Genomic DNA, 24,068 nt, shown 5'->3' with positions numbered 1-24,068 from the left:
CAAAATGACAATAAAGCTTGATTTGATTTGATTTTACATGCATGAAACACCTCCCCAGGGAGACGTCCGGGAGGCATCCTGACCAGATGCCTGAACCACCTCATCTGGCTCCTCTGGATCCGGAGGAGCAGCGGCTCTACTTTGAGCCTCTCCCGGATGTCTGATCTCCTGACCCTCTCTCTAAGGCTGAGCCCAGACAGCCTGTGGAGAAAGCTCATTGTATTCGCGATCTTGTTCTTTGGGTCACTACCCACAGCTCGTGACCATAGGTGAGGGTCGGAACATAGATGACCGGTAAATTGAGAGCTTTGCCTTCTGGCTCAGCTCCCTCGTCACCACAACAGACCGGTACAGCATCAGCATCACTGCAGACGCTGCCCCGATCTGTCTGTCACTCTCCTCTGAGATGGCAAGCCACCCTTTTCCGACTGAGCACCATGGCCTAAGGCTTGGAGGTGCTGAACCTCACCCTAGTTCTGACATGAGCACTTTAAAAGAGGACAGCAGGATGTCAGTCAGTGAATATGAACACAGTTCTCTGTAACGTCCCTCCACAGAGTGTGAACAGGTTCTTTCACGCCTCCTGTTAGTGCTCCTGACCTGGCTCACTATTTCAGTGTAGTTATATACAGTATGCTGTACGTACTGCATGTACTGTATGTGGACTCTTGGTATTGTGTTTCATGTTACCTCTCTCTCTTTCTCTCTCCCTCTGCAGCTCGTCCAAGGAGCACATGGAGGAGTGCTGTGATTGGCTGAGAGAGAGGCTGAACCAGATGAATGAGGAGCAGCATCACATGATGAAGCAGCATCAGGAGAAGGTGAGCCCCGCGGTGACTAGAGTTACTGCTGAACGCCCCTCCTGCACTCCATGTGGATAAGTAGACATGTCAGATCTGTGTGGGAGCACATGGAGGGGAACCTGACACCTGCTGCTGGCTCTGCTCTCAGCGGAGGTGCTGATGTCTGACATGTCGGAGTGCCTCCTGTCCTTTAAAGCACAGACACTGAGTTTCTGTCTTATACAACATTTGAAATGTCAATGTTTTATTTGACTCTGATTTGAACCACATGTTCCTTTAATCACAAAAACAGCTTTTAATCATTTAAAGAACATTACATACACAGAGATACTAATGCACGCTTTAATAACCAGCAGGCTAGACACTACACTGCTCCTTTCTGGTTTACAAAGAACACAACAAACAAACTGCAATTAATACAACATGCTGCAGCAAGAGTTTTAATGAAGACCAGAAGGAGAGCACACATTACGCCTGTTCTAAAATCTTTACTCACTGCCTGTTTCTTTACATGTTGATTTAAAAATTCTTCTACTAGTTCTTAAGGCGCTGCATGGCCTCACACCAGACTACATCTCAAAGATGCTTTTAGTGTCTGAACCAGGAGGGCCTCTCAGATCCTCCGGCTCCTCTCTTTGAGCTGTTCCTCAGAGGAGAACAGAAACCTTCAGTGACGCTGCTTTCAGCCAGAACGCTCTTAAACTATGGAACATCCTGCAGGAGGATCTGAGAGGAGCTGATAGAGATTTTCAGACTTTTAAACAAAACTAAAAACATATTTATTCAGTCTGGCCTTTATGTAGGGTTTTACAATTTTATTACTTACTTTGTACTGTTGTATGGATTTAAATGATGTTTTAATATTTCATTAATTTTCACTGTTGATTTTATTTTAATTTATTTATTCATTTTAATGTATCTACTAAGTTTTATTGATATTTTTAGCCTTGATTTTATTTTCAACACTTATCCTTTTTGAATGTATTTATTTTAACTATTTATATTCTTAATATTAATTGGATGCTTTAACTGATTTTAATGATAGATAAGATAAGATAATTACACATATTTTATTTTTGTTGGCGTGCATTAGTCTCTATTTTAAAATCCATTTTTCTTTTGTTTTTAATTTCTTGCCATTATTGTATTTCTACTTCTTTCTTGTTTTCAGTCTCTGTAAAGCTCTTAGGGTTGCATTTGATTGTATGAAAGGTGCTTTGTAAATAAAGCTTGATTGATTGATTGAACATTGGGACACTCTTCTAGAAACTGCTCCTCAAAGACTGTGTTTCTGTAAGTACACACTCGGTCAGGGCTCATTGTGTTCCCCCTCTCTTCTCCTCAAGGCTGCCAACTGCATTGTGGGAAACGTGGTGTATGAGCGCCTGGCAGACCACGGCCCCAAACTCGGTCCTGTTTCCAGGAAAAACCCTCTGGTTACCAGGTGACTCATTAAACTTCAATATTCTCCAACATGTACTTCTTTTTTCTTTACGTATTTTGTATATTTCTAAAGGCTGAGAGGAAATGTACGAAACATGGATTGTAGCTGCTATTAAGAACCAAGAATTGTGCATCATTTCCCCCCACTTTCTGCTCTGTCTCTGATTCACAAAGCAAACTGCTCTGATGATATTTAAGCACAGAAACGCCCACAGAGCTCTGCAGCTTGTGACTGAGCTGAGCTGTCGAGAAGGTCTAGAAGAGAGAGATTCAACAGCTGTGTTTGTTTAAAGAAACAGATTGAATACGGAACGAACGACAAACAGAGCCGGCATAAAAGAAAAGTTTCTTCTCCAGAGGATGCTGGAGGAGAGGCAGCATTATTCATTGAGACTCAGTCATTGAAGCAGACGTGTTTGAGGCTGATTTCATGGCTTCTGGCTGTGATGGAGAGATTGTGGTTTGGTGGTGGAGGACAGCACACACAGAAGATTTATTCTCTGGAGGATGTGAGCGGTCTGAGTTCGTCCTCCCCTTCAGTTTAAGTGTGATACCTGTAACTCCAGTCCATCTGACCTGGGTTCTTCTATCTTCCTCTCTCAGGTATTTCACCTACCCGTATCAGGACATGGCTCTGGAGCAGGAGATGCAGCTGCTGGACCAGCCAGGCAAGATGTGTCACTTCCTGGCTCACAACGGCTGGGTGATGGGCGATGATCCGCTGCGTAACTTTGCTGAGCCAGGTACGTGGTGTGTGAAACTCCTGACCCTGAAGGAGGAAGTAAGGAACATCATGTGATCTCTGTGACTCTGCCCCCCTCAGGCTCCAACGTGTACCTGCGTCGGGAGCTGGTCTGCTGGGGGGACAGTGTTAAACTGCGGTACGGTCGGGGTCCTGAAGACTGTCCTTACCTGTGGGCCCACATGCAGAAATACACCGAGATCACTGCCAAGTACTTCCACGGAGTCAGACTTGACAACTGTCACTCTACGCCCATACATGTGGCCGAGGTAACGTTGCTCATGATCCTGTTATCAGACAGTCCAGGTTTTAGATCCTGACACATGAAATCAATAACAATCTTTAGAATAATAATCTTTATTTCTATAGCACTTTTCTGAACAAAGATACAAAGTGATTCACAGAAAAATACAAAAAAATAAACAAAGAAAGAAAAAAAAATATATATGTTTATTTATATATAAAATAATAATAATAATAAAAATAAATAAATAAAGGAACTCAAAAGTACTAGAATGCATAAAAAGACATCAAGAGCAGAATAAAATGTTTACATAGTTGTGAAGGCCTTTTTAGAAAATAAAGTTTTAAGAAGTGATTTAAAATGACATACAGAAGTAGCACGCCTTATTTCATCTGTTAGGTCGTTCCACAGTTTAGAGCCCGGATTGAAAAAGCCCAAAAACCCTTAGACTTCAAACAGCTCTGGGAACAACCAACAAGCCCATGTGGGCTGATCTGAGAGGGCGGGCAGGCTTGTACAGGGTGAGAAGGTCTGTGATGTACTGGGGAGCCTGATTGTGTAGAGCTTTGTAAGTTAGTAATAACATTTTGAAATCAATGATGAATTTAACAGGAAGCCAGGATTTGAGTTATGTGATCTGATTTTCGTGATGATTAATCGGGCGGCTGCACTTTGAGTTAATTGAAGGCGGTGAACAGAAGTATGAGATAAACCAGAATAAAGGGCATTGCAAAAATCCAATCTTGACAAGATAAAGGCATGAACCCTATGCAAGTCGTTAAATGATAAAAATGATTTGATTCTGGAAGTTAGTTTGAGATGAAAAAACACGTCTGCACAACCTTTCTAACCTGGGCATCAAAACAAAGCACACCTACGTTTCTTGCAGTAGGTGTGATGTTCAGTGAAAGGGTCCCAAGATGGCTGAGTATGTTAGTAGTAGAATTTTGTGTGGAGAAAAGGATAACTTCTGTCAAGGACTGTGAAGAAAGGAGGAGCTGTATCTGGAGCTTTAAGAGAATCCTGTTTGTGTGTCCTCACTGATACAGACACAAGAGACGTTCTCTTACGTTACATTAATAATGTTAATAAAGCACAGATACTGGTTGTGTTACATGTGCCGTGTCCAGAGACTCCCCATGATCACCGAGTCTAATATCAGTCTCTAATCCCTGCTGCTCAGGCTCTGTGATGGGAACTATGTCTCCCTGACCGGGGCTGGTGGCTGCAGTTCCTCCCGCCCCATGCTCATCTGTACACCTCCCTCTCCCCCTCTGCCGCCTGCTCCAGTGTCACCTCCAGTCAGAGGACGTGTGTTTTAATCCAAGCTAACGTTGAACGTTTAGGATTGGTTGAAGTCTGGGCTGCACTGTGTGAAGTTTTACATTTATTCCCTCACTCCTCTCTTTTCACTCTCTTTTTCTTTCCTCCTTTCTTTTCTCAGCTGATTTTTGGTAACTGTCTCTCTGACAGTAAATTAAACGGTGGGGTTAACTTACCCTGAGGCCAAATCAATTCTGCATGGAGGGAAAGCTGAAATCATTTCAGTGACCATGTCAAAAAATGTGGATCTTTATTTAAACCAAACTCTACTTCAGAAGCAGAACATTGTCTTTGACGTCTGAACCTCATCACTCCTCGCAGATTAACTTTACCTGCAGACATTAAGAGTGAGGAGATTATATCTTATGTTCTATTATTAACAAAGACCCAAAATCAAGACCGGATAAGATCCAGTCCCATCTTACAGACAGGACTCAGTCTGATCTCATCTTAATCCACCATGAGCAGAGCACTTTGCAGCATTTAGCAAGTTACAGTGGCAAGGACAAACTTCCTTTAACAGGAAGAAACCTCCAGCAGGACCAGACTCAAGTTAGACACACTTCCTTTAACAGCCAGAAACCTCCAGCAGGACCAGACTCATGTTAGACAAACTTCCTTTAACAGGCAGAAACCTCCAGCAGTACCAGACTCATGTTAGACACACTTCCTTTAACAGGCAGAAACCTCCAGCAGTACCAGACTCATGTTAGACACACTTCCTTTAACAGGCAGAAACCTCCAGCAGGACCAGACTCATGTTAGACACACTTCCTTTAACAGGCAGAAACCTCCAGCAGGACCAGACTCATGTTAGACACACTTCCTTTAACAGGCAGAAACCTCCAGCAGGACCAGACTCATGTTAGACACACTTCCTTTAACAGGTAGAAACCTCCAGCAGGACCAGACTCATGTTAGACACACTTCCTTTAACAGGTAGAAACCTCCAGCAGGACCAGACTCATGTTAGACACACTTCCTTTAACAGGCAGAAACCTCCAGCAGGACCAGACTCATGTTAGACACACTTCCTTTAACAGGCAGAAACCTCCAGCAGGACCAGACTCATGTTAGACACACTTCCTTTAACAGTCAGAAACCTCCAGCAGGACCAGACTCATGTTAGACACACTTCCTTTAACAGATAGAAACCTCCAGCAGGACCAGACTCATGTTAGACACACTTCCTTTAACAGGTAGAAACCTCCAGCAGGACCAGACTCATGTTAGACACACTTCCTTTAACAGGCAGAAACCTCCAGCAGGACCAGACTCATTTTAGATACACTTCCTTTAACAGGCAGAAACCTCCAGCAGGACCAGACTCATGTTAGACACACTTCCTTTAACAGGCAGAAACCTCCAGCAGGACCAGACTCATGTTAGACACACTTCCTTTAACAGGCAGAAACCTCCAGCAGTACCAGACTCATGTTAGACACACTTCCTTTAACAGGCAGAAACCTCCAGCAGGACCAGACTCATGTTAGACATACTTCCTTTAAGAGGCAGAAACCTCCAGCAGGACCAGACTCATGTTAGACACACTTCCTTTAACAGGCAGAAACCTCCAGCAGTACCAGACTCATGTTAGACACACTTCCTTTAACAGGCAGAAACCTCCAGCAGGACCAGACTCATGTTAGGTAAAAATACTTTAACAGGCAGAAACCTCCAGCAGTACCAGACTCATGTTAGACACACTTCCTTTAACAGGCAGAAACCTCCAGCAGGACCAGACTCATGTTAGACACACTTCCTTTAACAGGCAGAAACCTCCAGCAGGACCAGACTCATGTTAGACACACTTCCTTTAACAGGCAGAAACCTCCAGCAGGACCAGATTCATGTTAGGTAAAAATACTTTAACAGGCAGAAACCTCCAGCAGGACCAGACTCATGTTAGACACACTTCCTTTAACAGGCAGAAACCTCCAGCAGGACCAGACTCATGTTAGACACACATCTGCTGAGACTGTGTTGTAGAGAGGGATAGAGGAAGATGAAGAGAGAGAGAGAGATGGTAGTGGTGAGACGGTTAACAACAATTTGCAGGAACTTTAAATAAATGGTAACGGGTGGAGCGGGTGAAGTGGGGGATGTAGTGGGGCTGAAAGTTTGAGCGCTGCACCAATGCAAGGCAGTTGTGTTACTGCAAAGCAGAGGCTGAGTCCGTAAATCCTGCAGCTTAGACCGACCAATTCAGAGGATACCTTCACTACAAATGTGAAGGTAGTGCATCTCCAGTTACCTGCCTGCAAATACGAGTGGAGAGACAGAGACTAGTCTGCTCCTGTAGTCCTCAGCCTGTAGTCTCAGACGTGTCAGAGGTTTCATCACCACAAACATACAAGCAGGAGTCAAACGTATGAACTCTATGATTCACTGTGAATGTGACTCTTGTTCTCTCCCCGTGTGTATATGTGTGTGTGTGGTCCAGTTCATGTTAGACGCAGCCAGGCGGGTCAGACCCAACCTGTATGTGATCGCTGAGCTGTTCACAGGCAGCGAGCTGCTTGACAATGTGTTTGTGAACCGGCTGGGAATAAGCAGCCTGATCCGAGGTACCGCTCTCAGGCATGAACTGACTCTTTGTTTTTGTCCCTTTTTGTTCTCTCTGCATCATCCTGCATCCCCCTCTCTTTCTCTCTCTCTCTCTCCCTCCCTCCCTCCCTCTCTCTCTGTCTCTCTCCCTGTCTGTCTCCCTGCTCTCGTGGCCTGTGTGACTGCATGCTGTGGTCACTCTGAGGCCTGTTATCACTAACTGGCTGCTCCTCCTCCTCCTCTTTCTGTCTTGACTGATCTCACCTTCATCACTCCCTCCTCTCTCTATCTCTCTCTCCCTCCCTCCCTCCCTCTCTCTCATCTATCGTCCTGACCCGTGTCCATGTGCCGCCTTGCTGTGGCTGCCCAGTTCATGCTGGACGTGGCCAGAGCAGTGTGTCCTAACCTGTATGTGGTGGCTGAGCTCTTCACTGGCAGCGAGGAGCTGGATAACGTCTTCGTTACCAAGCTCGGCATCTCATCTCTCATCAGAGGTACAGTGACTAACAAACACACCACACACTCCCACAGTCTGTCGGTCTGAGAGGTCTCTCCACTGACTTTGTCCTGTTCACAAGCTCTAAGTCGTCAGTGGATTCAACAGAGAGGCTAAAAGAGGATTCTCTGTCAGGGTGAGCAGAACACAAACACTGATCTAAAGAGGATTCTCTGTCAGGGTGAGCAGAACACAAACACTGATCTAAAGAGGATTCTCTGTCAGGGTGAGCAGAACACAAACACTGATCTAAAGAGGATTCTCTGTCAGGGTGAGCAGAACACAAACACTGATCTAAAGAGGATTCTCTGTCAGGGTGAGCAGGACACAAACACTGATCTAAAGAGGATTCTCTGTCAGGGTGAGCAGAACACAAACACTGATCTAAAGAGGATTCTCTGTCAGGGTGAGCAGAACACAAACACTGATCTAAAGAGGATTCTCTGTCAGGGTGAGCAGAACACAAACACTGATCTAAAGAGGACTCTCTGTCAGGGTGAGCAGAACACAAACACTGATCTAAAGAGGACTCTCTGTCAGGGTGAGCAGAACACAAACACTGATCTAAAGAGGATTCTCTGTCAGGGTGAGCAGGACACAAACACTGATCTAAAGAGGATTCTCTGTCAGGGTGAGCAGAACACAAACACTGATCTAAAGAGGATTCTCTGTCAGGGTGAGCAGGACACAAACACTGATCTAAAGAGGATTCTCTGTCAGGGTGAGCAGGACACAAACACTAAAGAGGATTCTCTGTCAGGGTGAGCAGAACACAAACACTGATCTAAAGAGGATTTCCAAGAAATAGTCCGTCCAACCAGACGGTCTGTAAAGCTTCCATGGCATCACATATCTGACGGGAGGGTCTTTTGAATTCTTCAGGTTATTCACACAGCATGTAAACACAGAGGTCATCCCATCTCTGTGCTGTTGGACTGCAGCCGGAGAGGTGTGTTAGTCGTCACCCTGTCCCTGTTACAGTCTGCTTCACTCACACGTGTTCTGGATGTTTGTCGTCCGTCTGTGTGTTCTAAAGTCAAAGAGCTTCACAGTTATGCACCGTACCTCAAGGTCACACCTTGGACTGTCATACCTGTCAGCTCAGTGTTTTTACTAAATGAGTGTCCATCAGTTCTCACCTGCACAGGTAGCATGAGTGTGCTCTCCCCTCCACGGTGCAGCAGCAGCAGCAGAGTCTGTTTTTAATGACTGAACCTGTCCACAGAGGCCATGTCAGCCGGGGACAGCCACGAGGAAGGACGACTGGTGTATCGGTATGGAGGAGAGCCGGTCGGAGCGTTCGTTCAGCCCAGTCTCCGCCCACTGATGCCATCCATCGCCCACGCCATGTTCTTGGATGTGACCCATGACAACGAGTGTCCCATACAGGTGAGTCCAGGTCGCAGGCGTGTGGAGATCAGCTGTGTCTCTCTGAGGGGACAGTGAAGAAGTGATGCAGACAGTGTTGCAGTGTCAGCACGGGGCAGGTTACCTGTCCAGGTGTCAGGTGTGTGTTCGGTCTCTGTAACTGAGGTGTGTGTGTGTCTCCTCTATGTGTGTCACTCAGCTGCGCTCGGCCCTGGACTCCCTCCCCAGCTCTGCCATCGTCTCCCTGGCCTGCTGCGCCACCGGCTCCACCAGAGGATACGATGAACTAGTGCCACACCAGGTGATACACACACACAGACTTATCTAAACTTAGTCATTGCTATAAATATGTTCTGTGGTTGTGTTATGAACTGAGCAGAGAAATATAAAGGTCAGCTGGTGTTTTGTTTTCTTTATCATGATACAGAACATTTTGATCCTGACCTCCCTGAATGCAACACAGGCAATATATTTATTTACACTCTTATTTGAACTCTGAACATTAAAGACTGTGAGGTTTCCTCGCATGTAAGAGCAGAGTGAAAGGCTTTTTCATATGAGATAAAACTACTACTACTACTACTGCTTGGATTGTATTTCCATCACAGCATCCTCAGGTTTTAAAACATGAAGCAAGTAGTGCTAAAAACTGCTGTTCTTCATGTGTCCACTTGAGGCTGACTCCAAAATCCAAGGAAACACTACCTGAGTCCATATTAACGTGTCTATTTGTAAAGCAGAAATAAACAATTAATGTTGTTTCCAGCTGTTTTTATAACGCATCAGTTTGAGCAGAATGAAGGGTTTGACATTCATTTGCACAATAAGGGGCGTGGCTTATATGACTGACAGCTTGGTGTAAAGAAAGAACACCAGACCCACAGAGAAGCATGGTGGGGGCAGCATCATGCTTTGGGCCTGTTTTTCTTCAGCAGGAACCAGGGCCTTAGTCAAGGTGGAGGGAAGTATGAACAGTTCCAAACACCAGTCAGTTTAACACAAAACCTCCAGACCTCCATTAGAAAGATGAAGATGAACTTCAACTTTCAACATGACAACAAACCAAAGCATACATCAAAATCAACAAAAGCATGGCTTCACCAGAAGAAGATTCAAGTTTTGGAATGGCCCAGCCAGAGTCCAGACCTGAATCCAGTTGAATATCTGTGGGGTGGTCTGAAGAGGGCTGTGCACAGGAGATGTCCTCACTATCTGATGGATTTGGAGCTTTTTTGTAAAGAAGAATGGGCAAATATCACCACGTCAAGATGTGCCATGATAATAGACTGCTACAATAAAAACAGAGTGCTGTAATAAAATCAAAAGGTGCTTCAAACAGTTATTAGTTAAAGGGTGTGTACACTTATGAATCCACATTATTTTAGTTATTTAGTTTTTATTCTTTCCCCTAAAAGATTTAAATTTTGTTTTCAGTTGAATTGTTCATGTTATAGGTCACATTAAAGGTGGAAAAAGTTCTGACATGATTTATCTTGGTCTCAAGTTTTTACATCACAAAACCTGACATTTTAACAGGGGGGTGGAGACTTTTGATATCTACTGTAGGCGCTCAGTGTTAGTCACTGCAAATGATTACAAACCTATTACATGTGTCTAATGTTTCCCTTAATGTGTGTGTGTGTGTGTGTGTGTGTGTGTGTGTGTGTGTGTGTGTGTGTGTGTGTGTGCGTGTGCGTGTGTGTGTGTGTGTGTGTGTGTGTAGATCTCTGTGGTGAAGGAGGAGCGTTTTTATCCTAAGTGGAACCCCTCAGCGCCCCCCACCTCCACCTCAGAGGTCGGGCTGCAGAGCGGCATCATCGCAGGGAAACAGGCTCTGAACAAGCTGCACCAGGAGCTTGCTGCTCAGGGATTCATGCAGGTGACAACATGGACTCTGTGTGTGTGTGTGGGTGTGTGCGTGTGTGTCTTTATCTTGGTTGACTTCCTGCAGTATTCTCCTCAGTGATATGTGATCCAGGTGTAAAACATGTTGCTCTTCCTCTGCAGGTCTTTGTGGACCAGGTGGATGCAGATATCGTTGCCATCACTCGTCACTGTCCCAGCACGCACCAGTCTGTGGTGGCGGTGTGCAGGACCGCTTTCTGGAACCCCAAATCCCACGAGTACAGCCCCACCGTCCCACCCATGTTCATACCAGGTGTGTGTTGAACTGTGTTTGTATCTTCTCTGTGGTCTTCATGTTCTGACCCCCTGCAGAGTCATCCTTTAAATCTGTAAATATATGTCTTTTAGGAAAGATAGAGGAAGTGGTGCTGGAGGCGAGGACTGTAGAAAGGAATGCTGGGAGTTATAAGAAGGATGATAAATACATCAACGGCATGACGGAGTACACTGTGGAGATCAGGGAGCATATACCGGTAACCACTGCTACGAGCGTCCTCATCTTCACCTTCATCATCATGTGACTTATTGAGGACACACACAGGGTGTGATTTAACATCTGTACTGTGTTTGTAGTTGGAGCAGAGTGCAGTCGTGAAGAAGGCTGGAGATAAGGCCAAAGGTCAATCAGAGTTTGTGCAGGAGATCACCTTCCAGAAGCTGACACCTGGCAGCGTGGTCGCCTTCAGGTGAGACTCACTCACACACCACACATGGAAACACACCTCATCCTATCCATGGAAAACCTGTTACTCACCCAGTTTCTCACCCCCTCACAGGGTGAGTTTGGACCCCAAGGCGCAGAAGCTGGTGGGGATCCTGAGGTACTACCTGTCCCAGTTCAGCCCCAAATACAAGAGAGGCAGCGTGGCAGAGGACAATCCCCCTGAGGCTCTGCAGAAACCCCTCTCACAGTGAGTCCATGCTGAATCCTGGTGCATCTACACTCTGGGATCCTGTAATGATTAACCCTTTAACACCAAACCTGTCACATTTATAACTGCAGTTTCTGAGACTTCATCAGATGGATCATTTCTTTCTTCCTGAAGTGAAATGAATACATACAGATAGTCCACTGCACAGGTCATCCACCAGGTAGAAGGAGACAGATGACCTTTTATTGGAGTGTTAAAAGTGATGGTCTTCAATCCGTTACTCACGTGTGGTTTTACACTTTTGATACTTCTGAGAATGTTAAGGCGGTAAAAAGGTGCATTTGGACCAAGAGTTCCGGGGTCTTTTAGCCCCCAGAACTACTTTCCCCTGAACTAAAAGGTTCCTGTGCCCCCATTGTTGTCTGCGTTTCGACCGCGGGCTGAAGTCCGGGTAGATTGAGTAAATCAGGCCAGTGACGTATGGAGAAAAAAAAGTAAATGCACTACAACACCAGACCAGTAGAGGGCAGTAACACAAAGAGGAATGCCATTCATCACAGATGACACCATAGAAGCAGACGGACAGGCAGGTATCATTATGAGCAACACAACAGTTAGCCTGTTAGCATGAAGAGACTCAGCTGGCTCTGTTTTAGATGGTGCTATATTTCATCACAGATGGATTCACTGAATCAACACGTGAGAGGAGATAAGCGCGAGTAGCAAAGACGTTTCAACACAGCTTTAAAATCCTTTTGAACTCAAAAAGCCGTGGCAGAGATCGACCGGTGTTTTGGTTTAAACAGCGACCCTGTTAACTGGAGACTTTCAGCCGGATGCATCCCTCATAAACGTCTTTAGACCATCATTAAATATCTGATGAGGATATTTTAAAATCTTAATAAAAACTAAACTAGTTTGCATTCCCAGGAACTCCCTCTGTGTTTCAACAGCTGTGTAAACTCCACAAACACTGACACGTTCAGCTGAAGGTCTCCAGTTTACAGGGTCACTTTTAAAACCGGAACACCGGGAGAGACGCATTCACGGTGGGCTGAGAGAAGACTACTGTTACAAGCTGCTAAATCAAGAGAATCACAGCTTCTTCTTTTGAAAAGTACACACACATACAAAAAAGATAGAACAAATAAAAACTAATGAAAGAAAGAGAAATCAAGTGAATCACAGATGTGTGTGATGTTATTGTAGATGGAGGGAGGAATAAAAACACTGAAGTTAATCTACCAATCAGACACGTTCAGCATTGCAGGCCCCGCCCCCCAAAAGTCCCGGGACCTTTGAAAAGTACTACCCCCCCAAGCAGGGGCTTTTTATGGGGGAGATTATCTAAATGGTAAATGGACTTGTACTTATATAGTGCTTTTTCTAGTCTTTCAGACCACTCAAAGCGCTTTTACACTACTCGTCACATTCACCCATTCATACCCATTCACTCACTGATGGTAGAGACTACTAATGTACACAAATTATCTACCCCTGAACTTAATTTAGACCCTGGGTCCACCGTCGAAATGCACTCAGTTCAGAGGTAAAGTCCCTCTGGTTGAAAAACGCCTAACCAGATTATTAAATATATTTCATACATATTCTGAGTTAGAGCTGCACATTGTTAAAAATATCAAACAGGTATGAAATTATATATCATACAATCCCTCTTTGTTTTATTTGGGTCTGCAAGTTTCTACTTCCTCCCCTGACCCTGAACACATCACAGCGGGTCAGGCCCTGTGAGCGACTCCTGCATGGAGAGACAACAGGAAGAGAAACTGCAGAGCGACACCTTTCTTAACAAGCGTCAGTCTTCTGCAGGACATATTAGTGTTTACAATTGCACATGTTTATCACACTTAGAAAGCAGCCAAAACAACACTGAACAGTCTCTGCATGCAGATGACCAACAATGGTTATCTCGTGGCCATTTAGTTTCTGATGTGTAGATCCGTAGGAAACAAGAAGCTGCTGAGTTTGGACCAAGCAGGAGGAAAAGTGGCTGATGTTGCACGTTAACTTCACACTGCTTTTAATGTTCATGTTACATCTGTGTGTGATTCTCAGGCTGATGTCGAAGCTAACGTTAGCCGACCTGAACGTGCTGCTGTTCCGCTGTGACGCTGAAGAACAAGAAGATGGAGGAGGATGTTACAGCATCCCGGGCTGGGAGAGCTTCAAATATGCTGGACTGCAAGGTAACTACATGAAGTTATCAGGTTCAGGAAGAGGGCTGAGTGTCACATACATGTGCCCAGGACCGAAAATAACAAAGCTCTGTGTGTGTAAAGATCAGTGAAATCCCAAGAGACACACAAACACACACATGCATACAACTCCTCAGATGGGAGGGGTTGGACTTCAGAGCAGAGGCCAGAGAAGCACAGCTTATCTCTGACAAACTGCAGAGCTTCAATTTGAATGAAAACTATATTTATTATCCAATCAGATGTGTTCATGTTCTAAATGACCCATGTGTGTGTGTGCAGGTCTGATGTCTGTGTTAGCTGATATCCGCCCCAACCACGACCTGGGCCATCCCGTGTGTGCTAACCTGAGACAAGGAGACTGGCTGATAGACTACGTGTCCAACAGGCTGATCCAAAAAGAGGGCCCACTGGCTCAGGTCAGACCTCATCTCTCTGATAATGAATGAGACGGATAATAGATTAGGTTTTATGAGTGTTAGGATAAATGTAACGCTCTGTGTAATGTGTGTGTGCAGGTGGGTCAGTGGTTGGCGGCCATGTTTACCTACTTGAAGCACTTCCCTCGCTACCTCGTCCCCTGCTACTTTGACGCCATCCTGGTGTCCACCTACACCACGGCCCTGGACGCCACCAACAAACTCATGTCCAGGTACAGACAGGTTTGATGGGTGTCACTGAGGACTTTTCAAACTGTGACTTCTTGAGATGACTAAAAAAAAGCATTCTTCCTGTCTCCTCCAATCAGCTTTGTCCAGAACGGCTCCACCTTCGTGCGTCACTTGGCTCTGGGGTCGGTTCAGATGTGTGGCGTCGGACGTTTCCCCGCCCTGCCCCCCCTCTCTACCAAACTGGATGACGTGCCGTACCGCGTCAGTCCAATCACAGGACAGAAGGAGCAGTGCTGCGTCTCGCTGGCTGCAGGTGAACTGTCAGCACACACACATGAATAAACCCCGCCTCCTCCATGCTAACAGAGGGAACACTAACTCTACAGTTTAAACCTCCAGGAGTGTGAGATAAAGGTGAAGTTCTTCTGTTGATGTTCTCCAGGCCTTCCTCATTTCTCCTCTGGGATCTTCCGTTGTTGGGGCAGAGACACCTTCATCGCTCTCAGAGGACTCATGCTGCTCACAGGGAGACACACCGAGGCCCGGTACGACTTCACTTTGGACAGTTTGGTGTTAACAGCTTGAGTCTGCAGAAAATCCAACCACTAACCTCCATCTGTCTGATGGTCTCCACAGTAACATCATCCTGGCCTTTGCGGGGACGCTGCGTCACGGTCTGATCCCCAACCTGCTGGGCGAGGGACGCTGTGCCCGGTACAACTGTCGTGATGCCGTGTGGTGGTGGCTGCAGTGCATCCAGGTACACGGGACCTAGTCTCTGTTTAATCAATCAATCTTTATTTGTATAGCATCAAATCACAACAAACGTTATCTCAAGACTCTTTTACAATTGCACCTCACAGTATTTAGCTAGTTACAGCGGAGAGGACAAACTTCCTTTAACAGGCAGAAACCTCGAGCAGAACCAGACTCATGTTAGACAGACATCTGCCTCGACCGAGTTGGGTCTGGAAAGAGGGATAGAGGAGAATAAGAGAGAGAGGGAGCGGTGATAGTGATGAGACGAGTAGTAGTAGCTGTTGCCGCTGGAGTCCAGCACGTCCGTATCAGCTGGAGTCTGGAGCGTCCACAGCAGGAGGACGTCTACGGGAGCTCAAAGGAACCTACGAGACAAGGGAGCTCAGGGACTCCAGAAAGGTCTATGATTAGTAACTTTAATGGGACAGGGAGAGTTAAAGTAAGTGATGAGGGGGTTGGGGGGAAGGGGGTGGGATAGGATCCCAGTGTGTCATTGCGCCAGTTCCCCCGGCAGTCTAAGCCTATAGCAGCATAACTAAGAGCTGGTCCAAGCCTGATCCAGCTCTAACTATAAGCTTTATCAAAAAGGAAAGTTTGAAGCCACCTTCTAAAAGCAGAGAGGGTGTCTGCCTCCCTGGCCCTGACTGGTAGATGATTCCAGAAGAGAGGGGCCTGATAACTGAAGGTTCTACCTCCCATACTACTTTTAGAGACTTTAGGTAGGACCAGCAGGACTGCATGTTGGGAGCGTAGTGTTCTAGAGGGGTAATAGGGCACTATGAGCTCTTTAAGATATGAAGGTGTCTGATCACTAAGAGCTTTGTAGGTCTTATGTCCTGGAGGGAGCGAGCAGAAAGAAACTTTTAGGATTCAAATTAAATAAATAAAAACACCTATTTGTCAGTGTGTCAGTTCCCCCGGCAGTCTAAGCCTATAGCAGCATAACTAAGAGCTGGTCCAAGCCTGATCCAGCTCTAACTATAAGCTTTATCAAAAAGGAAAGTTTGAAGCCTACTCTTAACTGTTGGTCATGTGATGGAGGTGGAGGTAGAGAGGGAGCTGACAGAGGGCTGCTGGCAGAAAAACAACCCGTGAACTGAACTTTCTCCACCTCTCCCCGCTCTCTCTAACCCTGACTGGATTGTGTGACCTGTGTCACAACTCCTCTGTGAAGTCGTTTCAAACTTATTTTAGTGTTGAATCAAAAAGTGTGTCTCTTCTGTTCAGGACTACACTGCCCTCGTTCCTCATGGTGTAGAAATCCTTCGCTGCCCCGTCACACGGATGTACCCGACTGATGACTGTGAGCCCCGCAAACCTGGAGAGGTGGTATGTACACACACACACACACACACACACACCTACACACACACACACACACAAAATATTATCTTGGACGGTTTATCAGAGATATTGTGAAGCTCGTTGATATTAGTCAAAGATAACAAGGGCCTGAGAATTGAGCCTTGAGGGACTCCACAGAGTATAGACCCCTTTACTGTTTGTGAACAGTTCCAGCTGCACGCGCATCCTGGCAACAGAATTACTGCAAAGTACAATAGTTTGCCAAACTATGAAAAGGAGTCAAACATGAACATTTCAACTGTTAGCTAAACACAGTCACTGTGATGAACAGTCAATGACTTCCAGCTTCGTGTGAATTCAGTGAGTGAATAGAAGACATCAGTGAGTTTTTTTTCTCTCTCTAAAGGTACATTTATTTAAAGCTCCTGTAAGGAACTCTCAAGTTGTTTATTTTTGGACATATATGGACCATATATCTATTTTCCATTACTGTCCTGTATAGCAGTGTTGAGTAGTGTTGTCTTACAAAAAATCACATCCTCCTTTGTTTTAAAAGTCCACAATGAAAGTTACGATTATTCTTTGATGGGGGAAACATCTTAAACAGCCTGTTCCAGCAGTGAGCGTTCTACCAACAGGTCTGGCACCTACCCTGTGATGGGAGTGATATACATACAAAATAACAACTTAGAAAAGAAAGTCTCTTTCTGATAGTGTTGTTTGTTTGTGTGGTACATAAAGGGACATCTGTTTTCAGTTCAGTCTTTTTCTTCAATAGCTAAAATCTCCTCACAGGAGCTTTAAGAAATCTTACGTTGAGTTCTTAATGTCTGTATGAGTTTTTGAGATATCATTTTTTTCTTTTTTATTAGTGTTTTTTGTGACTAACAAATAAGCAAAAGGACAGTTAACAAAGTAATACACAACACATGACACGGAACAGAGGCAAAACTAATAGAAAGTTTACCGGTAGAGAGCTGATGGCACTTCAACAAAGTTCAGATGACTGCTGTAAGATAAGAATAATTCAATCAGGAGAGACACAGTTTGAAGATTAAATGTTATTGATTACAACTTAATGAATAGTGAAACTTGACAGGAATCTTTGGCGTAAGGACTCTATGGGGATCATTTTGTGGACGTAGGATGTGTGAATTTGACAGCAGAAGAAATCCCTCTCGAGTCCAGACTCTGGTGGTGGTGGTTGAATTCTAAGAATTGAAGACTTTGCGGAGACCAGGTGGAGATGGGGAGGTGAAGGGGTGCGCACCATCAATGCAAGAAGGAACTAGCAGGAGAGAGAGACACATTTAAAAAGACAGCAGAAAGTTGATAGGCTGATGATAAGGGCGTGCCACTGAGCCTTTGGATGACAGGCGCTGCTGATTAACCAATGACAGCTCCGGAGCCTGCAGCTGGAAGCGGGTGAACTATTGAAGCTGAAGCTGTTTTTCCCTGTGTGTGTGTGTGTGTGTGTGTGCGTGTGTGTGTGCGCGTGTGTTCAGGAGCAGCCTCTGTATGATGTGATCCAGGAGGCCCTGCAGCGCCACCTCGAGGGGATTTCCTTCAGAGAGAAAGACGCTGGACCCAAGATAGATAAGAACATGAGGGATGAAGGTGTGGTCCTATAAGGGTCTTGTTGTATCTCAGGTAAATAAAGGACTCTGACGGGGGGGTCTGACCTCTCCTCTCCTCTCATCAGGGTTCAACCTGTCGGCCAAAGTGGAACCAGCAACAGGATTTGTGAGCGGAGGAAACCGCTTCAACTGCGGGACCTGGATGGATAAGATGGGAGAGAGTGAGGCGGCCAGGAACAAAGGCATGCCTGCTACTCCAAGGTACACACACACACACACACACACACACACACACACACACACACACACACACACACACACACATACACACACACACACACACACAGAGGAAAAGACATGAATATGAATGAGTGATGTCTGAGTGTGTCTGTGTGCAGAGACGGAGCAGCGGTGGAGATCGTGGGTCTCAGTAAGTCCACTGTTCGCTGGGTGGTGGAGCTCCGAGCTAAAGGACTGTTCCCCTATGATGGAGCTAAAGTGCACAGAGACGGTACTACACACACACACACACACACACACACACACACACACACACACACACACTTCCTCCAGTTCTGGATTAAACCTGTTTTATTTGTTTTCAGGTAAGGAGGTGTTTGTCGCGTACTCCCAGTGGAACCAGCAGATCCAGCAGTCCTTTGAAGCCGGATTCTGGGTCTCTCTGGACCCTCATGACCCAAAAGAGAAGCGCCCTGACCTGGTCCATAAGAGAGGTATCTACAAGGACAGCCATGGAGCCTCCAGCCCCTGGTGCGACTACCAGCTCAGACCTAACTTCACCATCGCCATGGTGGTGGTAAGCCAGCAGCCTGCTGTTATCTGATTGGTTAACGGTTATTTACCTGCGTGCCGTCTCTGAGCTGTGATTGGTCGGCTCTGTCCTCAGGCTCCGGAGCTGTTCACCGTGGACAGAGCGTGGAGAGCTCTGGAGGTGGCTGAGCAGAAGCTGCTGGGACCCCTGGGGATGAAGACCCTGGACCCAGAGTAAGACCATCACTGTGTATGGTCTCTGTGTTTATAATGTTCACACTGCTTCATACTGACCGAGTGTTTGTGTCCTCACAGCGACATGATGTACTGTGGCGTCTATGACAATGCTCTGGACAACGAGAACTACAACCTGGCCAAAGGCTTCAACTACCACCAGGGACCAGTGAGTCTGACTCCATGTGGACTATCAATCAATCCATCAATCCATCAATCAATCAATTAATCAATCAATCTTTATTTGTATAGCACTAAATCACAACAAACGTTATCTCAAGACTCTTTTACAAACAGAGCAGGTCTAGACCACTCTATGTCAAATTATGAACAGAGACCCAACACCAAGACAGGATAAGACTCAGTCTGACCCCACCTTAATCCACCATGAGCATTGCACCTCACAGTATTTAGCTAGTTACAGAAGAGGACAAACTTCCTTTAACAGGCAGAAACCTCGAGCAGAACCAGACTCATGTTAGACAGACATCTGCCTCGACCCAGTTGGGTCTGGAAAGAGGGATAGAGGAGAATAAGAGAGAGAGGGAGTAGTAGAAGCTGTTGCCGCTGGAGTCCAGCACGTCAGTATCAGCTGGAGTCTGGAACGTCCACAGCAGGAGGACGTCTACGGCAGCTCAGAGGAACCTACGAGACAAGGGAGCTCAGGGACTACAGAAAGGTCTATGGTTAGTAACTTTAATGGGACAGGGAGAGTTAAAGTAAGTGATGAGGGGGGCGGGGGGGAGGGGGGGAGATAGGATCCCATTGTATCAGTCTAAGCCTATAGCAGCATAACTAAGGGCTGGTCCAAGCCTGATCCAGCTCTAACTATAAGCTTTATCAAAAAGGAAAGTTTGAAGCCTACTCTTAAAGTAGAGAGGGTGTCTGCCTCCCAGACCCTGACTGGTAGATGATTCCAAAGGAGAGGGGCTGGATAACTGAAGGTTCTACCTCCCATACTACTTTTAGACCTTAGGTACGAGGAGCAATCCAGGGGTTGACTATTTTTTGGGACGGGCAGTGTAGGTTTGCAGACCTTTAAAATGTGGATTGTGTTAGTGTTTGTTCTAATGTGTGTGTGTGTGTGTGTGTGTGTGTGTGTGTGTGTGTGTGTGTGTGTGTGTGTGTGTGTGTGTGTGTGTGTGTGTGTGTGTAGGAGTGGCTCTGGCCCGTAGGTTATTTCCTTCGTGCTAAACTCTACTTTGCAAAGAAGCTGGGAGAGGATAAGTACGGCAGGACGGTGACGCTGGTGAAAAACGTCCTGTCGCGACATTACACCCACCTGGAGAGGTAAGAAGGTCACGTGATCATCAGCCTTTCTGTCGGCCAATCATAAACCTGCATTTTCAGAAAAGCCTCAACCTGCACAATAAGAAGATTCAGGAGTGTGTCTGTGAGACTGAATCATGAACTCAGTGTTAACACTATACATATCCACAGGTCTCCATGGAAAGGTCTCCCTGAGCTGACCAATGAGAACGGAGAGTTCTGTCCCTTCAGCTGTGAGACCCAGGCCTGGTCCCTGGCCACCGTGCTGGAGGTCCTCCATGACCTCTGAACCCCCTCACCCCCCTCCGTATGATGCTGTCCTCCCTCCTGAAGCTGAAGTTTTAACTTGACCCCTCAGTAAACCTCCTCTAAATCACACGAGCATCCTCTCTTGAGCTGATCTGGAGTCAGTGTTGATCTCATCAAGTCTGTCTCACGTTTTTAGATCATCAGACTTCACGTCTTCAACCTTTTACACTTTCTCTTCGTGTTTGTTAGCCACCTAAACAAACTGAAATCAAAGTCTGACTCTGTGTCGACTTGTTTTTAAGAAGAACAACATTTAACCACAAACACAGAAAGACAGCCTGCAGTTCAAAAACAGCTGATTAACGTTTGATGGTAACATGTTGTATTTATCGTCCCATGAATCATCACTTGGGCCCTGCAGCCAGCCGTCGAACACAAGGGCCAGAACCACGGTTTGTCCACCTGAGCAGGTGCGTTCATACTGACCTCAGATCAGCTGTTACTGTGAGCACTTCCCCCAAACAACCCGGATCAGGAGGTAGCACCAGTGTTTATGTAGCTGGGCCTCTCCCATAAATCTAACCTCCACCTGAAGCCTTCACACACCTGTCAGCACATCGGTGTCCTTCTCCCAACAAGCCTTATGATGTAAGTTAATATTTGAGTCATGTAGTTGTGTATTAAACCCAGCTGTGTGTGTGTGTGTGTGTGTAACACAGGACTTTCACCACATCCATGTCCGGTCCGTCTCCGATCCACTGCAATGTTTTATTCTGAAAATTCATTTTGTTTTGGTGAAACCTGACTTCCTGTCCTGCTCCATCTGCTCTGTTGAGATTGATGCGTTGTGCTCTGGTATCCGGCTAAAAAAGAAGTCTTGCGTATCTGATCCGGAGGGCTCCAACCTGCTGGATCAGAGAAACAGCTGGAACGCAACGGAGCGGATCCAGTGGAAGTTAACACATTGACTAGAATAGAAACCTATCAGATCTGGTGCTGAGCTGGATCGGAGATGGACCAGACACGGATCTGCTGGAATTTGTCCGTTTGCAGAGGTGTGGTGTGTAACATCTCTGCTGACAGCCTCTCACGTCACACAGACGGCATGTTTCAAAGTGACCCGTAATAAAGCTTCTGTTCAAAGTCCACTGCCACTGGAGTTTAAAAATCCTGCTGCCTTGAACACATCACACCCTGAGGTCTCTGCTGAAGTGTTCACTCTGTCTGTCCCCTGAACACAGCACTCGGCGTGTTTGTAGAACATTCACCAGCTCCCAGTGCAGCTGAGGTTGTGTCTGTCTGTTAACATCTCCTCAGCTCCTGTCAGTCCGTTTAGTTCAAGAACTGTAACGTGTTCATGCTGTTCATCAGTGTTTCTGTAACGTTGTTGTTTACTCTGTTTGTGTAGTGATACCACGCTGAATAAACTGTTACATGACTGAGCTGTGTTTATTCTCTGAGGTCTCACCACTCCTTAGAATAAAGGAGGGTTGATGGATGGAGACAGAGTGAGTCTGCAGGACAGAGAGTGGCTCTGTTGAACGTCCCTGAGAATCAAACATGTACTCAGTCTGTGGATCCAGTACAAAGTGAACACACGTCTCCAAAGACAGTCCTAATGAATGAGGGATAATGTACAGTTAGCAGGTAACAGGGTTCCCACGCGTCCTGGAAAAACTGGAAAACCTGGAAAACAGTTGACCAGTTTTCCAGGACTGGAAAACACCTGGAAAAAGGGAGAAAAAGTAAAATGTCAATCAATCAATCAATCAATCTTTATTTGTATAGCGCCAAATCACAACAAATGTTATCTCAAGACGCTTTTACAAACATAGGAGGTCTAGACCACTCTATGTCAAATTATGAACAGAGACCCAACACCAAGACAGGATAAGACTCAGTCTGACCCCACCTTAATCCATCATGAGCATTGCACCTCACAGTATTTAGCTAGTTACAGTGGAGAGGACAAACTTCCTTTAACAGGCAGAAACCTCGAGCAGAACCAGACTCATGTTAGACAGACATCATGCCTCGACTGAGTTGGGTCTGGAAAGAGGGATAGAGGGGAGTAAGAGAGAGAGGTGATAGTGATGAGACGAGTCGTAGAAGCTGTTGCCGCTGGAGTCCAGCACGTCCGTATCAGCTGGAGTCTAGATCGTCCGCAGCAGGAGGACGTCTACGGCAGCTCAGAGGAATCTACGAGATGTAGAATGTCCTGGAAAATCATGGATTGTCCTGGAAAATGATTCCAACATGACTGTGTGCAATCTAACAAGGTTAAAAAAAACACACCCCCATTCAACATTTGTGGCCATTTTGGTCACTCACATCTATTTAGGTCATTAATGCCCTGATCCTCTGATTATTGTTATTATTTATTTATTTCAGTAAGGCAGCTTCCAGAGTCCTTTGCTGGCTCTTTTGTTTTTTACTTAGCTCATTTAATATTTTTTGAGAAAAGAGAAAGCTGAGATTAGAGTTTCCCATCATTGTTGCTTGATTGCACTAATAAAGTGAAGTGCTGTACAATCTGTGGTTGCATAGTTCTATAATCAGTTTGCCATAATTTTTAAGATTTCATGGATAGCCATAGACTGCATGTCTTCAATGTAGATTTCCACTGAGAGGAACACATTAGACTATTTAGGAACTAAATTTAGACTGTCATACCTGCTTGATCATCACTGAAAATGTCCTTGAAATGTCCTGGAAAATGATCTCTGGAAAAGAGTGGGATCCCTGAGGTAAATATGAGAACTAGAACTCTGACAGGGTGAGACCAAGCGGCAACCTCCGGTCTAAAAATGAGTCCAATGCAGAAGTGCTAAAAACTGCAGTTCATTGAGGATCCACTTGAGGCTGGCTCCGGAAGTACAGGAAACCACATACACACCAATTCAAAGAAGACGATCTTTACAGCAGAAATAAACATGTTTACAGTCTGGTTCAAAAGACAAGTGTAGTCTGGATAGCTCATTTCTCGATCTGCAGACACTGTAGGGGGGTGAATTCAGATATTGAGATTACGAGTCTTCCAATGAGAGGCACAGCTGACTTGATTGACAGGCAGGAACACTGTAGCTGTTGGCTAGGAGGCTCAAAGCCCGCCTCTTTACCTCACAATCGCTCGACAGGAGCAATATGGCTGCCGACGACGAGTGGCCTCAAAACAGCGCTTCAGAAACAGATGGGTGACGTCACGGATACTATATCCATATTTTATTGAGACAAGACCTGCTCACCATCCATTATCCCGCTTATTACCCGGCTACTAACTTCAGATACAAACAGGTTGTTAAAATCATTGATTAAAGATGATTTTATTGATTTA

The 24,068-nt window shown here is 45.7% G+C and overlaps 1 protein-coding gene across 2 annotated transcripts in view; it reads left to right on the top strand.

The window, feature by feature from the left end:
- Positions 1-22,176, top strand: part of agla (amylo-alpha-1, 6-glucosidase, 4-alpha-glucanotransferase a) — a 48,471-nt gene extending 26,295 nt beyond the window's left edge. For both annotated transcript variants that reach the window (XM_034703021.1, XM_034703022.1), the window contains exons 9-35: positions 719-821; positions 2,150-2,247; positions 2,850-2,989; positions 3,070-3,257; positions 7,473-7,596; positions 8,824-8,987; positions 9,166-9,267; positions 10,690-10,845; positions 10,974-11,124; positions 11,220-11,344; positions 11,445-11,557; positions 11,648-11,782; positions 13,820-13,950; positions 14,242-14,378; positions 14,478-14,611; positions 14,708-14,883; positions 15,013-15,115; positions 15,207-15,330; positions 16,557-16,658; positions 18,140-18,251; positions 18,337-18,472; positions 18,610-18,722; positions 18,817-19,028; positions 19,119-19,216; positions 19,298-19,385; positions 20,373-20,506; positions 20,657-22,176. In XM_034703021.1, the coding sequence (XP_034558912.1) occupies positions 719-821; positions 2,150-2,247; positions 2,850-2,989; positions 3,070-3,257; positions 7,473-7,596; positions 8,824-8,987; positions 9,166-9,267; positions 10,690-10,845; positions 10,974-11,124; positions 11,220-11,344; positions 11,445-11,557; positions 11,648-11,782; positions 13,820-13,950; positions 14,242-14,378; positions 14,478-14,611; positions 14,708-14,883; positions 15,013-15,115; positions 15,207-15,330; positions 16,557-16,658; positions 18,140-18,251; positions 18,337-18,472; positions 18,610-18,722; positions 18,817-19,028; positions 19,119-19,216; positions 19,298-19,385; positions 20,373-20,506; positions 20,657-20,774 (3,517 nt within the window). In that variant the 3' untranslated portion in view covers positions 20,775-22,176. The remainder of the gene's footprint in view (positions 1-718; positions 822-2,149; positions 2,248-2,849; positions 2,990-3,069; positions 3,258-7,472; positions 7,597-8,823; positions 8,988-9,165; positions 9,268-10,689; positions 10,846-10,973; positions 11,125-11,219; positions 11,345-11,444; positions 11,558-11,647; positions 11,783-13,819; positions 13,951-14,241; positions 14,379-14,477; positions 14,612-14,707; positions 14,884-15,012; positions 15,116-15,206; positions 15,331-16,556; positions 16,659-18,139; positions 18,252-18,336; positions 18,473-18,609; positions 18,723-18,816; positions 19,029-19,118; positions 19,217-19,297; positions 19,386-20,372; positions 20,507-20,656) is intronic.
- Positions 22,177-24,068: the final 1,892 nt, after the last annotated feature.

Source organism: Notolabrus celidotus, chromosome 15 (assembly GCF_009762535.1).
Source record: "Notolabrus celidotus isolate fNotCel1 chromosome 15, fNotCel1.pri, whole genome shotgun sequence".
In the NCBI taxonomy this organism is placed as follows: domain Eukaryota; kingdom Metazoa; phylum Chordata; class Actinopteri; order Labriformes; family Labridae; genus Notolabrus; species Notolabrus celidotus.
This window is presented reverse-complemented; position numbering and strand designations above follow the sequence as displayed.